This window comes from Pelobates fuscus, chromosome 6 (assembly GCF_036172605.1).
Source record: "Pelobates fuscus isolate aPelFus1 chromosome 6, aPelFus1.pri, whole genome shotgun sequence".
NCBI lineage: Eukaryota > Metazoa > Chordata > Amphibia > Anura > Pelobatidae > Pelobates > Pelobates fuscus.
The window spans coordinates 23,894,516-23,910,739 of record NC_086322.1 but is presented as its reverse complement, the minus strand read 5'-3'; the positions used below and the strand labels follow the sequence as shown (position 1 = coordinate 23,910,739).

General features: G+C 40.7%; 1 protein-coding gene across 9 annotated transcripts in view; it reads right to left on the bottom strand.

Moving 5' to 3' along the window:
• Nucleotides 1–16,224, bottom strand: part of DYSF (dysferlin) — a 352,788-nt gene that overhangs the window by 160,178 nt on the left and 176,386 nt on the right. For all 9 annotated transcript variants that reach the window (XM_063457567.1, XM_063457574.1, XM_063457569.1 and 6 more), the window contains 6 exons: nucleotides 15,934–16,058; nucleotides 14,631–14,737; nucleotides 13,578–13,770; nucleotides 11,471–11,626; nucleotides 9,439–9,570; nucleotides 4,497–4,663 (listed from right to left, as the gene is read on the bottom strand). In XM_063457567.1, coding sequence (XP_063313637.1) covers nucleotides 4,497–4,663; nucleotides 9,439–9,570; nucleotides 11,471–11,626; nucleotides 13,578–13,770; nucleotides 14,631–14,737; nucleotides 15,934–16,058 — 880 coding nt within the window. The remainder of the gene's footprint in view (nucleotides 1–4,496; nucleotides 4,664–9,438; nucleotides 9,571–11,470; nucleotides 11,627–13,577; nucleotides 13,771–14,630; nucleotides 14,738–15,933; nucleotides 16,059–16,224) is intronic.

Below are 16,224 nucleotides of genomic sequence, written 5' to 3'. Positions count from 1 at the left end.
TGCCATCTTATTTTGAGTCAGTTTTGTGAAATTCGAGAGACCTAATAATAGCTTCTGATCCCACTTATCTCAATTGCCTGTGGTGTTTTCAATATCAAATAATTACAAGGAATAATGTTATTAGATAAAGATTTGGTAAAAGCCACTGAGTGCTCGATATTAATGCCACTAAAAGTGCAAACTATGTCACACCGTTTAAAATAAAACACTTACAGACTGAGTGGCTTGTTATGGACATTAGAAAACCCTAATGGGTTGGTTTAAATAAAATAATTGAAAGCAATAACAAGTGGGGAATAGGATCTCCCAGCCAGCGAGAAGTGAAACGCGTCTGCTCCCCATCTTGATGAAGGCTTTAAGACTCTGGCAATGAATTGTTCACCACAAAAAAAAAACTATCAAGATTTGGAATCATGTCTTACGGCCCAAAAGACGGGCATTTCAACAGCAAATTCCATCCAGTGACAGATCTCACTAAATACTCAACTATTACAGGAAAAAAATATGATATGTGCCATAGTGATGCCTCCATATAACATACAAGCCAACCATAGGTGGTTTAATGAGAAGGTTTGATTTAATTCATATACTTTTACCAGAAAGAATGTTTATATTATAGATAAGTATGAACACTTTTCTCCATATATGTCCATCAAAGGGGCATCTTGGCCATTCAAACGATGATCAAGGCAGTATGGAATCAGCAGTGTTTCTAATTATCTGCAGTTGTAACAAACTCTCGGAACAACAGGCCTGGACCTTGCAGTCACACATAAGGATTCGGATGTATGTAAAAATGTCTATTTCTAAATACTAAAAGTCATGAGTAGAGATTGTAGCCGCATTAGTCTAGAGATGAAGATGTAAAATAACACATTCAATGTGTATCTTGTAATACCTTTTTTATTGGAGTAACAGAATTTTGTAATGACAAACTTTCGGGAGAACCTCCCTTTCTCAAGTCTAAAGCATTTCTGAGCAAAAACGACACATAGAATTCAAAGTTGAGTTGTGATACTGGGGTTAAAGCGACAAGACTGCAGATGAGACACAGGTCTGATAGAAAATAGACACCATCCTCGCAGAGGTTCGTAAAAATATTGCGTAAAAAATAATAAATAAAAATAACAAATATCATTGTTCAGTAGATAAACCCCAAATTAAAACACAAATGCATATTAATTTTTTAATTGGAGGAATATCTAAAAACAGTTTGCAAAAAGAACAGATCTCCGGTCTACAGCCTAACTAAGCCCTCCCCTTCTAACCCCGCCCAAACTTTCTGTGGCTGTCCAATCACAGACTTCCCAATGCAGCTCAATGAGAAGTCTTAGGAAAGTCGGTGTTCTGTGCAATTGCTGCCTCTTTATTTTAGCCTCACTGAGCTAAACAACCAGGAAGTAATAGGACTGTTTTTTTATGACTGACAGCCAGGGGGGTGTAACAAGGTAAATTTGTAAAAGTGCCAATTATTTATTTTTTTTTAATAGAAGGACACAAAGCATTCCAGCAAGCGAACATGTTTTAGGGGTCTGGACTGTCCCTTTAATGTATAAAAAAGTATTGAATACAGTGTGCAGGTAACATTCAAGAGTAAACAGGGACAGATCAAGGTCAAGGATTACAGAAAATCAGAAGAATAGCTAAACAGAGTTAAAGTCACGGATTCCAGAGATTAGGATAGTCAAATAACAAAGCAGAGTCAATTGCAAAATTACACATCACAAGTGTAAACGCACTCTCGACTACTCAATGTAGTCTTTTATAGCCTTAGGCTGTAAGCTATTGGTCTGCATGAAAAAGTACACCGAAATATTTGCAAATTGCGCCGCATGTTCGACCCAGACCAGCATGGCATTGATGATGCAACATAAACAAACAATATGAGTATTTTACGAACATAAGCTCAGAGAAACCTCAGTAGCTTGACCTTTGGTTAGTCCCCGCTCAGAAATCTCAAAATGTTTTTGCGCTCTTGTGCCATTACAGAGAAAACCTATTCAATTTATATATCAGGCTGATCCCACCAATAAGGGCAGTCCGGATCTGAAATGTTGTCAAGTTCCTTCTACATGGGCGATACTGCAACCACCACAGACGATCGTTTTGGCCTTCCTTGAGCCTCGTCAAAGTGCCAATAGAATTGGTTTATGTCAATTTTGAAGCCTAAATGACGTTCAGTGCCACACAGAGCCATTAGCAGAGCCATTAGCAGCAAAGGTGATGCAAGAATGACGCAAGAACTTGTGCGTCATTGACCAGAGGATGCCAGTACAATTTCAAGTCCAAAATGTGAAATATAAATCTACAACACATGAAAAATGCATCATGTTGAGGGCTGGGGAGGTGGGGTGGGCCTGGGGGGGGTGGGGAGGTGATATTTAAATTCATGTCAAATATTGTTATAATTTTGGAACAAACAAAAAATTATCATATTAAAGTAAAATAAAAAAGAGAGATAAGGTAAAAATATTAGGCAAAAAGAAAGAGAGGTAAAAAAAAAGGAGGGGCTGGATCCATCATTTATGTCAACCTCGAATATGATTATGGAATTTCTACAATATAGAGCAGAGCAACATGGTGCATTAGAGCAGGTACTTTGTAATACCATCTCTACGGGGTGTCTGGTAACACTTAATTACGGTGCCTTTTTTCACCTCGGTTTCCCTGGTATCCCATGGAATTCTCAGTCTATCAGGGTGTGGAGAGGGTTACCTTAGTGCCTGGTCATATCTTTTATCAAGTACTATATTTATAACTTCATTCTAGGTTGAATTCTTATAGTTCAAGTATCTACGTTTTTTTAAATATATTAAAATCACTACAATGTGTAGTGGAAATATTTGTAGAAAGTTTGACAACTTAAATTTTTCATCTAACAATTCAGTTAAGTCCAAGAGAGATCTGCTAAGCAATTTGGGTGCCTTTGGAGAGAAACATTTTATAAGTACTATGTTATCAGTAATCATTTTACAGAATGTAATTTTGCTAAAATATATTCAGATAAGAAACATAAGTTGATGTCTAGGTAAAGTGATGCTCATGTAGTTGTTTAATCACAAAAATATAATATAGCTCTGTAACAACATTTAATGCATACAGAGTTATTACATTTTATTACTTGATTATTTCTCAAAAGGTCCATTTACATGTTTTATAAAAGGAGTCGGTAGATAGAAATTACCTTGAAACATAATCTACAGATAAAAAATATTAATAGACAGGGGCACCAGCTCAATCATTTTAAAGAAACTCTAATGTCAAATTGTAATTGATTCCTAGAAGGCTCATTGGTATGGTCCAAAAACTGATGTTTCCTTTGCCGTACACAAGAAGCCAGGCCAAACTTTCCCTTGTCGTGCCAAGTGCCAAGTAAATCCAGAGCACAGAGAATACTGATAAAATAACACAAAACAATGCCAACAGGGTCTGTGTTTTATTACAAAAAAAGTACAATTATCGAATGGGTTTGGTTTTAAAATGAAAATGTTGAAACATTGTCCAAGAAATCAATGATTTTGATCGAATTAGATTGAGTTCTGTGAATGCTTCGATGAGAAGACAGCACATAGAAAAAGATTAACCCCTTAAGGACACATGACAGAAATATTCCGTCATGATTCCTTTTTATTTCTGAAGTTGTGCCCTTATGGGGTTAATAATGTAAGACTATACACTACACACTAATTCGAAGGGTCAGCCACCGGCCAGTATGGTATTCTCACATAGGTAGAGGGGGGAAGTGTAGTATTATTTTACTAGAATAATTTTTTTATTTATTTTTTGCTTCAAAAGCCACCTGATTCCTGTATATATCTCTCTGCTGTACCCTCACCAGCCCTCACCAGCCCTGTATCTGATTCATCCGTTTATGTAGATGCGAGACAGACAGAGGTATCTCTGGTGCCTTCCATCCCTTGAGATGTGCAGGGTTACCGAGAGGAAGCCCCACTGAATACCAGGATTTATGTTGTGGTGATCTCCTACTCGTTAAAAACAATCACGCCACAGAGGAGCAAGATGGAGTCCGTGCATTGCTGTACACAGCTGGACTGCTTCCCCACCAGCTTCCCCACCAGCTTCCCCACCACCCCCTTCTTCTGTCAAATATCCATGAAAGTTATGCATAAAATGGAGGAGAAGGGGGAATATTTACACAAGAATGTGGTAAGTTATGTGCGATTGTTTGTGTGAAAGACTTTTGGTATGTAGGTATGTGTGTGGGAGAGGTATTTGTTAATGGGTAACTAAGTGTAAGAGGTACTTGTGTGCTTGTGTGTGGCTAATTAAATATGTGTAAGAAAATATGTGTAAGAAAATATGTGTAAGAAAATATATGTTCTCCAAAAGGTCTACATTTTGACCACTTACGGCTTCTCGCAGCTTTTTGGCATACCATGTTGATTAGTTTAATCCATTTGAGTCTAGCACATACTGGATTTGCAGACACAGCCTTGGAAATACACAAACATCAATGATTTACAAACTGCACTCACGTCTTTTCAGGGCTTATGAACCAATCTCCAGCCCAGTTCCAACTATGAGATGGCTTAAAGCTGTCCTTGGGAAGCTTGATTTTCCCAGTCAGGTCCGTGTACTTGGGGTAGGTGAGGCCAGTCGTCCCCCAGTTTCCCACCAGCGCTAGCTTAGTTTGGTTCTCATACTACAAAATAAAAATAGAGACAAATGGTTTCTTAATTTTATGTTCACTTTGTTTCAACAAACACTCCATCCTACAATGACTGACTGGGTCTGAGTGTCTCAGGTTCTGTAAGAACTCGCCTGACATTTTGGTTCTGGGCTGCTCTTCTGGGTGGGATCCACCTAATATACTCATTGTATAAATTGAGTAATATTAAACTGGGTGATAGTAACATCCCCTAGATGTGGGACAAAAGTAACATCCCCAGGACGTACATGGAAACCAGAGTAATCTGAATGGACCTTTTCTGGTTCAATACGTTGTTATTATTATTATTATTCCCTCTGCTAATCATGTCTAAATGAAGAGCAGGAGGATAGCCATATTACATGTTATTAAATGTTTGCCCATTCTTACAATGTGCAGATGGACAGTATGGGAGCACACAGCACATACCCCATTGATGGCATACAATTTCCCATTCTACAAATGTATACATTATAAATTGTTATGGTAAACCTCTAAATAATTATGAATACCTGTAACTCTGGTTCATACTGCATGAACTATAAACTCTGATCCATATTACTTCTCATATAAGGATGCGTTAGAGAAAATAGCCTATTGTTAATACTAAGAGAATGTAGGAGCTACCAGTTGAAGTAGTAATACGTGCCTAGTTGATGAAGAGGCATTCATCCATTAGCTTTTGTGTAAAACAAAAAAAATAGAGAAAGGATCATGAGATTTCATCAAGAGCTGGGTGGCCACATGGCACCTATTCGTGTAGTAAGGTATTCTATAAGGTATTCTATAAGGTATTCTATCCCAATGAAAGGCTCATCTTTCTTTCCACCCGCACCTCCCACGCCTCCCCCTTTGTCAGTCCCTCCATTGGCTTCCTATAAAATATAGGACTCACTTTAAGATCCTGACACTTGCTTACAAATCTCTACACAATGCTGCTCCAACCTACTTATCCTCACTAATACACAAATATGTCCCATCTAGGCCCCTACGCTCTGTCAGAGACCTACGTCTAACCTCATACTCCTACGTTCGTACTCCTACGTTCGTACTCCTACGTTCGTACTCCTACCTTTGATGCTCGACTTAAAGACTTCTCTAGGGCTGCACCTTTCCTATGGAACGCCCTTCCCCTCTTTGTTAGACTGTCACCCAGTCTCCACTCCTTCAAAAAAATCTTTGAAAACGTGCTACTTCAGAAAAACATTTTCCCTCCCCGCATCTTGACTCCGCTCCTACAACTGTCATCAAAACTAAATACTAAGCCCTCAATGAATACTATCCTAGTAACCTACTTCTAACCTACCCTTACCTTTCTGTGTCACTTTACCCCACTCCCTCTAGCATGTAAGCTCATTGAGCAGGGCCCTCAATTCCCCCTGTTCCTGTGTGTCCAACTAGTCTGGTTACAAATACGTGCCTGTTATTCCACCCATTGTACAGCGCTACAGAACTTGCTGGCGCTTTATAAATAATATGAATAATAATAATAAATGTGCTAGCATCTGAAGCGTAGTCCAAACTGACTGAATTAACCCTGCATGGGGAGCAAGTGCCCAGATTAGCTCTAAACTGGGTCAGACTAGCTGAGGAATTAGCTTTATAAATCTGTCCGAAAATTAATAAAGACTTTGGCATCATGTCATTTGTGTAAGTGGCCAGTGTGCAATGTTTTAAATAACAAAAAAATATATAAATAGGGAAGGGTTCTGACTCCTCTGACTCTGAATCCTGACAACCAGGTGTTAACCTGGAGTGGCACAGGGCCGGCCTTAGGGGTGTGCGAGCTGTGCGGCCGCACAGGGCGCCATGTAGCAGGGGGCGCCATGCGGCCGCACAGCCGGCCGGGTTTTTTTTTTTTTTTTTTTTTTAAATTTGCAGCGGGGGCGGAGCTTAACGTGCGGCGGGGGCGGAGCTAAAAGCGCCGGAAAACTGATGCAGGGGAAGCAGGAAGGAGTCCCTGCTTCCCCACCAAACAGTCACCAGGAGCTGCACTGCCTCCACAATGAGTGATTGCCAGGTGAGTGTGACTCTCTGCCTGTGTGTATTACTGTCTGTGTGTGTGTGTGTGTGTGTGTGTATGACTGTCTGCCTCTGTGTGTCTGTGTATGACTGTCTGCCTCTGTGTGTCTGTGTATGACTGTCTGCCTGTGTGTGTCTGTGTGTATGACTGTCTGCCTCTGTGTGTGTATTACTGTCTGTGTGTGTGTGTGTATGACTGTCTGCCTCTGTGTGTCTGTGTATGACTGTCTGCCTGTGTGTGTCTGTGTGTGGGTGTATGACTGTCTGCCTCTGTGTGTCTGTGTATGACTGTCTGCCTCTGTGTGTCTGTGTATGACTGTCTGCCTGTGTGTGTCTGTGTGTATGACTGTCTGCCTCTGTGTGTCTGTGTGTATGACTGTCTGCCTGCATAGGCGTGCGCACGGGGTGTGCCTGGGCACACCCTAATCCCCGCAGCACGCCTATGTATTGAGACCGGCAGGGGAGATCTCAGGATCTCCGCTGTCGGCTCATGCAGAGCCGGCGCTATCCGAGCGCCGGCTCTGCTCTCAGCATTCCTCCCCACCGACCCACAGGCAGGGAGGGAGGCAGGAGAGGACCGGCGGAGCTCTTGCCAGCAGCTCCGCCGGGTTCCTCTCGCGAGATTTGAGCGTTGCCGCAGCAACGCTCAAATCTCGCGAGAGTGAACTCTAGCCCCGCAGGGTAGAGTTCACTCTCCACTGGACCACCAGGGATGGCGGTAGCATGGTCCCCCCTCCCTACATAAGGTAACAAGGGAGGGGGGATATTAACTAAACGACACCTCACCTCACCTCCACTGGACCACCAGGGAAGGCAGCAGGAACAAGAATCCCCCCTCCCTACATAAGGTAAGAAGGGAGGGGGGATATTGAGTCATGTACCCCCACCTCCACCCCCCACAATCACCCACACACATACAGCACACACACACACCCACACACACAGCACCTACACACATACAGCACCCTCACACAGCACACACACATACAGCACCCTCACACAGCACACACACACATACAGCACCCTCACACAGCACACACACACATACAGCACACACATACAGCACCCACACACACAGCACCTACACACACACAGCACACACAGGACCTACACACATACAGCACCCACACACACAGCACCTATACACATACAGCACCCACACACACATACAGCACCCACACACACATACAGCACCCACACACATACAGCACCCACACACATACAGCACCCTCACACAGCGCAAACACACACATACAGCACCCACACACATACAGCACCCTCACATAGCGCACACACACAGCACCTACACACATACAGCACACACACATACAGCACCCCCACACACACAGCACCCACACAGCACCTACACACACATATAGCACCCCCACACACACAGCACACATACAGCACACACACAGCACCCACACCCACATACAGCACCCACACACATACAGCACACACACACACAGCGCCCTTACACACACACACACACACACACACAGCAGTGTGTGTGTGTGTGTATAAATAAATAAATATATATATATATATACACACACATACATATACACGCGGCGTGTGTTTGTGGTTTAGGGTGCACACCCTAATGCAATAGGCTGCGCACGCCTATGTCTGCCTGTGTGTGTCTGTGTGTATGACTGTCTGCGTGTGTGTATGACTGTCTGCCTCTGTGTGTATTACTGTCTGCCTCTGTGTGTGTCTGTGTGTATTACTGTCTGTATGACTGACTGCCTCTGTGTGTGTCTGTGTGTATTACTGTCTGTGTATGTGTGTATGACTGACTGTCTGCCTGTGTGTGTCTGTGTGTGTGTGTGAGACTGTCTGCCTTTGTGTGTCTGTGTGTGTGTGTGTGTATGACTGTCTGCCTGTGTGTGTGTGTGTATGGCCGTCTGACTCTGTGTGTGTCACATACAACCAATACACGCATATCACACACTGTTAATACACCCATTACAAATATCACACATAGCATACATATCACACACAGTCATCACACCTACTATCACATACACAGACAACACAAACATTACAGCATACATGGATGACGGGGGGGGGGGGGGGGGGGGCGCTGTGAAGATTTTTCGCACAGGGCGTCTAAATGCCTAAGGCCGGCCCTGAGTGGCTACCCCCTCTATCCCTTACGCAGGCAGTGAGGGGTTAAAAATGTGTGGATGTGACAAAGAGTCTTAAAAGTGAATGAGAAACCCATGTCTGTCACACTCACCCCATTCAATGACCAGTGAGTGGAGGGAGCCTTTCTATATAAAGTAAATATCTTTACTTAAAAATGTTCTCTTTGTAATAACAGAGTTACACCAACATTCTCACAATAACAATTTGTATAAAGACCTAGGTAGACACTCCACTCAAAACACCATAGTATATAAAAAAAAACCACTAAAAAACAATGAATACTTTATTAACACAATAGTGTAATAATAAGTATACACAACAGTGACACAAAAAAGGAAACTGTGAAAGAGGCTGTACCATGAGCAGCCTACCAGGGCAGGACACAAGCTACAACCCCCCTCCCCAATGTTTCGGCACTACGAGTGATGCCTTTATTCTGTTAATAAAGCAGTAATAGTTTTTTCAGTAGCTTTTATTTAAACAGTAACATTTTCATACATACATAAAATGTGTCTATGAGAGGGAGAGGGATGGACGGAGGATGGATGGATGGACAGGCAGACAGAATCAGACGAACAGTGTACAATCAGACTTACTGTTTCAGCAAAAACAGACAGCTTCCCCTGGGAAAAATGATTGAATTCCTTCTGATGCACCGAGAGCCCGAACCACAGCTGGACCCGAATCTGGGCCGGCATCTTGGCAACTTTATTGCTTTCCTGTGGATACTGGAGATGCAATTAAACACACAGTGAGTGATGCAGGTTGACGTGAATGAATCAACATCATTGATGTACGGTTTCAAATATAACACAATACAATGTACAGGTGGTATACACACAATATACATTCAGTGTATTAAACTATACATACAGTGTACAGACGGTATCCACACAATATACATTCAGTGTATGTAAACTATACATACAGTGTACAGACGGTATACACACAATATACATTCAGTGTATTAAACTATACATACAGTGTACACGTCTTGTACATATAGTGTGTATTCACTAAATAGTGAATTGAGAATTAAAAGGTGAGATAGGAATATAGTTGGATGAATTTGGATGTTTATTTCCAGCTTCCACGTTATGGTCTAAGTATTGCAAGATGTTTGTCAATGCTCTTAAAACAATTTGACATATAAATTTGCATATAAAGTGTATGCACGCCAGGATAGCCACCCACAATTGCTTAGGGAGCTCATTCTGCCATTTAATGGGTTTTTCTATCGAGATTCCCTTAAATGGCAGCAAGATGACCATAAAGCAAAGGTCTCATATTGGGACTGTCCACTGGATTTAGGACGGCTGACAAGTTTTGTCAAATAAACCTTTTTACCAAAACGTATGGACACTTAGAAAGCTGATTTCTAGAACTTACCGCTCTGACTGTGATCCGAACCCAGAATGCATTTCTGTAGGCTTACTTAGAGAGAACATTTATGAAAGGCCAATAATTATATTTTGTACTGAAATCACTGTGTTTTTAGGCCATATTCAGTAGCACGTCATGTTGCATGTTACCAGAAAACTCACCGACAAACAATATCTAATGTCTGGTGATTATAAACAAGAAAATAACACTGAGGGCAGCACAAAAAAAAATGGTGAAAAACAAACAAGCCAAAATGAAAAAGATTTTAACGTGGCTCTGTCATTATTTTTTTATACATTTCTATTGCTGTATTTGTGCCTCAGTGCAGCCTCATTTTATAGTTTGTTTTTTAAGTTGTAATTATTTTTAAAGTTATACACAATGCAAAGATTTCCAGCTGCCATTTTGGAAACACTAAGATGGTGGCTGTGGATCAAGACTGAATGGGACCGGCACAGCCTCAAATAAGGTAAGTATCGCCAAATCCCATGGTCCCTAATTCATCGGTAGAGGGTTGGAGGGAGGCATAAATATGCTGGTTGAAGCAGGGCGATATTTATTGACAGAGCTGCTTTATTTGTGTGGGAGGCACATGACAAATACTGACTTCTAGCATCCAGTTATAACACAAAGTATAAAAAGTGAAATTAGTGCTAGGACATATATTAATCTGTAAATAATGTTTTAAAAGCATGTGAAAAAATCTGACATTCCTAGAATATTACAAAACCCCATAATGCATTCTGTCTGTACTAAAAACTAGTGGAGATTATGTTCATTAGATCACAAAAACAAGAACAATCATAAAAATAGGAAAGGTGAATAAAAAATACATACTCACATACTAAAGAGCAATGTCCGGGCTCTGAGTGGGCGTCCTGTTTTTATACTTTACAGATCACTATGGATATGACTTACACATTATAAGCCCAGGTAGCTGAGTTAGAATGGACTTAACTCTTTAGGGCTTCATTTTCCAAGTGTTTTGGAAACCCACCACAGCTCACAACCTAGTGAGTAATGCCTCTTTAATCACTGGCTTGACTCTGTACACCTTTTTTTTGTGTTAGAAAAACAGACCATCAAGGTTTGCAACATCCTGAACTAATATGTGTTTTTTTCTGAGTCACTCTTGACTATAGGAGCAAAATTCCAATCAAATTGGTAGTAAAATCAGTCTCTCAAGCCAACTTCTAAGATTCAAAACCTTAGAGAAGGAAAAAAAAAAAAAAGAAGAAAACATACTTTTAGAAATATTGTCTGAAGTTTCCCGCAGTTCTTGCCACAATATTTGGAGCCGTTCTTGGAGAAAAGGACTTGGTGGGCTGGCATTCTGTAATAAGCCACACGCTTGTCTCCTTGTAACATCCAAATCACTATATCTGGCAGGCTGTTCTGTGGCTGAAAATGTGGATTCATATAATATTAGAATCGCGCTCCAACACAAACTTCACAAAATACAGCTGAAAATTGAAAAATTACGGAAAAAGCACAACAACGTAGACAGGCATCATTAATGTTTAGTAATATCTAAACGGAGTCCCAAATACAACGTACATTAACGCTTGCCAATAATGGAAACGTTTAGAGAGGCCAAAGTACAGAGCGACCAGATCTTTGTTGTCTTTATTTAAGATCTTACAAGAGGCAAAGGTCAGAAGACCACCCAGTTTGTGGCTGGTTGAGGTCTTGTGCGTGGTGGGGTTATGGATGGTTCATGATATGATGTCAGTTTTCTATAACCAAAGAAAAGCTTGGTAAAACAGCTCTCATTTTCCCATACTTTCTTATCTACTTTGTACGGGGAGCTTGAGAATGTCCCTTTAAGTTATTGGTAGAGTTCTATAAGACAGTGGTATACCTCTCAATATAATATATCTAATGGACAAAGAGGGACACAATATAAATTTAGGGGTGTGAGTGGAAGTGCAGCCGGGTTGAGACTGTTATGTGAAATTTTAGCTGGCTTTTTTTGCAACTTAAATGTAATTTAGAACAAAAACCAGGCATGTTATTTACACAGACTGATTTCATAAACACATTCATTGTAGTTTAAAGAAACATTACTGAGTGAGTACTATTGCGGTGGATCTTTGATATAACGTCAGACATTCCCAAACTATTCCGATCCAACAAAATCAAGACATTGGGATAGAAAAAGGGATAAGAGAATTTGTACCCAAAATAGTGACTGTCCCTTGGGAAGTATGCAGTGGGAGGATGTTGGGAGTATATTCAGGATTTACAAAAAGGTCCCATACTAACGAGTAGAATATATATGATCCTGCTTGATTGTACTAATTCAAGTGCTGAACCTTTTGCTATCTCTTTAAGGAAAATTGACATATCAGGTACAGAGTCCTACAAATGGATTTGACTAACCCCTAGTCCTTATAGAAGATTTATCATTATTCTACAAGTTATCTTCTGGGGATGGCCATCTTGGCTGCATTTACATATTTGTTGTTTGCCATAGGCTGACATAGAATTATGGGAACTGTAGTCTGACAACAGTGCCAGTCCTGAGTTTAACACATCTTTGGGCTTTGTCCTTCTGAAGCTGTCAAGACATATTAACTTCCCAAAATCAGTGGAGTAACTTAACAGAGCAGAATAATAATGCAAATCAAGCCAATATGGCCAGCTCGGGAAAGTATTTGTACAAGTGACAAATCGCCGTTATGGTAATGATTTTTAAAGAGGGCTAACCCAAGCCCAATATGTTATGGTCACAGCGGTAAATAAAATGTTCCATTCCAGTGCAATAGAAGGCAGCGTTCTTCCTCAATATAAGCTGTAAGCAGTAATAATTTCACATATTTTAGAGTACATGCTTGCCCAAATGTCCCAATCCACTGGGTTTTAGGCTGCTGTTTGGGGGGTGAGACCAAAGCCTTCAAGGACAGCTTGGCTTTAAAATGTTTCCTGATTCTTAATGGATATTTGATACAGTGTATACTCAGGATATTGATTTATTTTATTTATCATATTTCATTTGTGTCCAGACTATTATTTTGCTGTCCCGTTCCATGTCATGTATGTTACGTTACACTTTATAAATAAAATGTGGACTTGCCTTCCTTATTATTCAAAGTCTACATACTGATGATTAAGTTGCACTGTGTGAATTGTTCCCGATTTATCGATCTACACCATCTTTAGGAAATTATGGAATGACAATAACAATATGGAATGTTTCCAGTTTAGATCGTAACATCGTTTGGGCAGAGACTTTTTCAAATACCGTTCCTGTATGTCAAACGTGTTTTGTCAGCATTGTTTGTCTTGTTTTCCCTATTGTACAGTGCTGCCAAGTATGTGGGTACTATATACCATAAATAACTGTTGTTACCTCCTCGACCATGGCTTTTAATCGCGTTAGCCAGTCTTCAGCCTGCTCCAGCACGTTTTCTAGCTCACACTCCTCATGTTTTATTTTGTGAGCAGCGTTTATGATCTGGCTGAGGTTCGCCTTGCGAAACCGGTATAGACTGTGATCCAGATGGGTGGCTTGGGGCATAGAGAGGACATCAGGCATTGGTTCACTAGGAAAATGAAATGTGAAAAGACAACATCAAACAGAAGGAGAGGATTTTCCTAGCCGTATTTAATTGGGAGTGGAGGGGGCATGCCATTGATGTGGATCTTATGTGATGCATGCAAACCAGAAATTGGAAGGTAAACTAAGCATACATGTACACTTGGTTTACCGGCAGCCTTGCAAACCTAAAAAAACACAGGAATGCAAATGAAGAGCTCTGCCGTGGACATAAATGTCTTGATATAGCCTTATTCAGTGGAAGGTTATTCTTTGGCACTTTTCTGAGATTTGTTTTGACACTTTTCTGTGCTGTTCGAAAAAGTAAGCAATGTCTACTTCTTGGCCAAAACGGCAGGACAAGTGTCGCAAATCCAAGCTTTCGCACCAGACAATTTGGAAGTATGCAACTGTGTCTATATAAATTTTTGTCCTACTCTACTAAATGCTAAATATGACAATGAACACAATAACTATGACAATGACAGAGCTGAATAAAATCCCTTCTGCTGCTTTAGCTAAACACAGAAAATGTTTTGAATCGACCTAGAAGGAACCTGTAAAAAATGTCAGAACATGTTCCTGTTATGTGATCAGAGAGCAGCAATCTGTGGGTCTATGCGCCAAACACTACTTCATTCGCCACAAAAAGAACTCCGACACGAAATACAATGCATTCTATTCACGTAAGCATGTAATTAAAATTTATGTCCAGCTGTCATTCTTTCCACCTTGACCCAAGTCTTGGTATTCCTTGTAAACATGATCAAAATGATCAACAGTTTTATTTCTGCCGTGGAATCCGATTCCAACAAAAATACATCTTCCTGTAATAAATAGCAGTCCGTTCCAATCTGGCAATTTTACCTGCAGTCGGTGATGATGTCATCAATCAAACGGGCAACCAAGGAATCCAAGTCATACGGAGAGCTCTTTGCTTTTACAGAGAGGTGGACGTTTTCCAAGTTTGCTTCCTATGAAACAGAGATGAAAAGTCATGTCTAACACAGAGGCTGTTTAATCACACACGGTGCTCGTTGCACACTATGTCCTCACGTTCAAAGAGCTGCTGGCTTTAGCTCTGGCACTGGTTAATGTGCAGTCAGACGTTCAGAGACACTGGGCCTTGTTACATGAGAGACCCAATGAGTGTCCAAAGAAAAATGTGAATTGGAGGAGAATCTTAGTATATTTATAAAGCAGGAAGGACTTTGGTCTATGGTTAGTCATAACGTTTATTGTTTAATTAATCTCCCATGTTTAAGATTAGTTTAGGATCCAACATATTGGGGCGCATGGATGTAGAGGCGGGCTTAGCATGGTTTGCCATGTAATAAGACTGGATCCACATCTTAAAGAGATATTTCCAGAATCAACACAACTTTAATACATTTTACAGCATTTGGCTTAAATAATAAGCTATAGTTTTGTATAAATTGTTCTAATTTTTTAACTAAATGTTTTGCAGAACATCTGAGCTGAGGTTCTTTTGTCCCTCGTACTGTAATCTACAATCATTATGTATTTCTGGTTTCTGCACTTTTGCTGTACTTCCCAACCTGCAGTGTTGAGCAATACGGCTGTATATGTTATCAAACATCACAGTTCAGGTAGCAAGTTCCTGTTAGGAAGCTGATCAATGTTCTACAGAAACCCTTGCTCTGAGCAGAACTCAGGATGTCCACAGAGCTGTGAAATCTGCTACGCAGGACATCCACCTACACTTTAATGCTTGCCGTTCTTGGCTAAACATCCAGATTGCCTGGAAAACAGTGAGAGGCTGAATTACTACCCGGTGTGGGCAAAGGTTAAGGCTGATTATGTAATATGTGACGGTCTGCACAAAAAGATGAGACATTAAAGAAGGTTTTCATCTTTTGTTATTTTGGATTGGTCATTTTTACCTTAACTACAAATTCCATTAAAAAGATACATTCTTGCCTTATGTGCCCTGTCTAACTTAGTTATGGTTTGGTTATTGCATAGGGCAAGTTAGTGTCCTTTCTGCTGTAACTACACGAACACACCACGTACGGTATCACTCCACCCCTGTGAAGGATTAATGGTAGATACAGAACTCTACCAGTGATATGATATGCATATGTTAAAAGATAGGTCCTTACCAAGGGTTTGTGTACACCCCACCTTGCTGTTATATTAATTCACCTACCAGATTGTCAATAGTGTGTTGGAGTATATTTTGAGCATCTGTCCGGAAGCTGATGTCTTCCCAGTATGAAGAGAGTACAACCACCGGCTTCACGTTGCCCCACGGTAAATAGTAATACTGACAGCCTGAAAAAGAAAGCATAGAAGGTAGAATATTCACCACTAGGAGGTGGTGTGATGTCCAATAAGCAAGAGGACAGATTTATATTTATATATAGGGTTACTAGGTCCACCATGTTTTCAGGGACACATGTCCAGTATACATATTGATTGGCAGCACATAAAAAGGGTT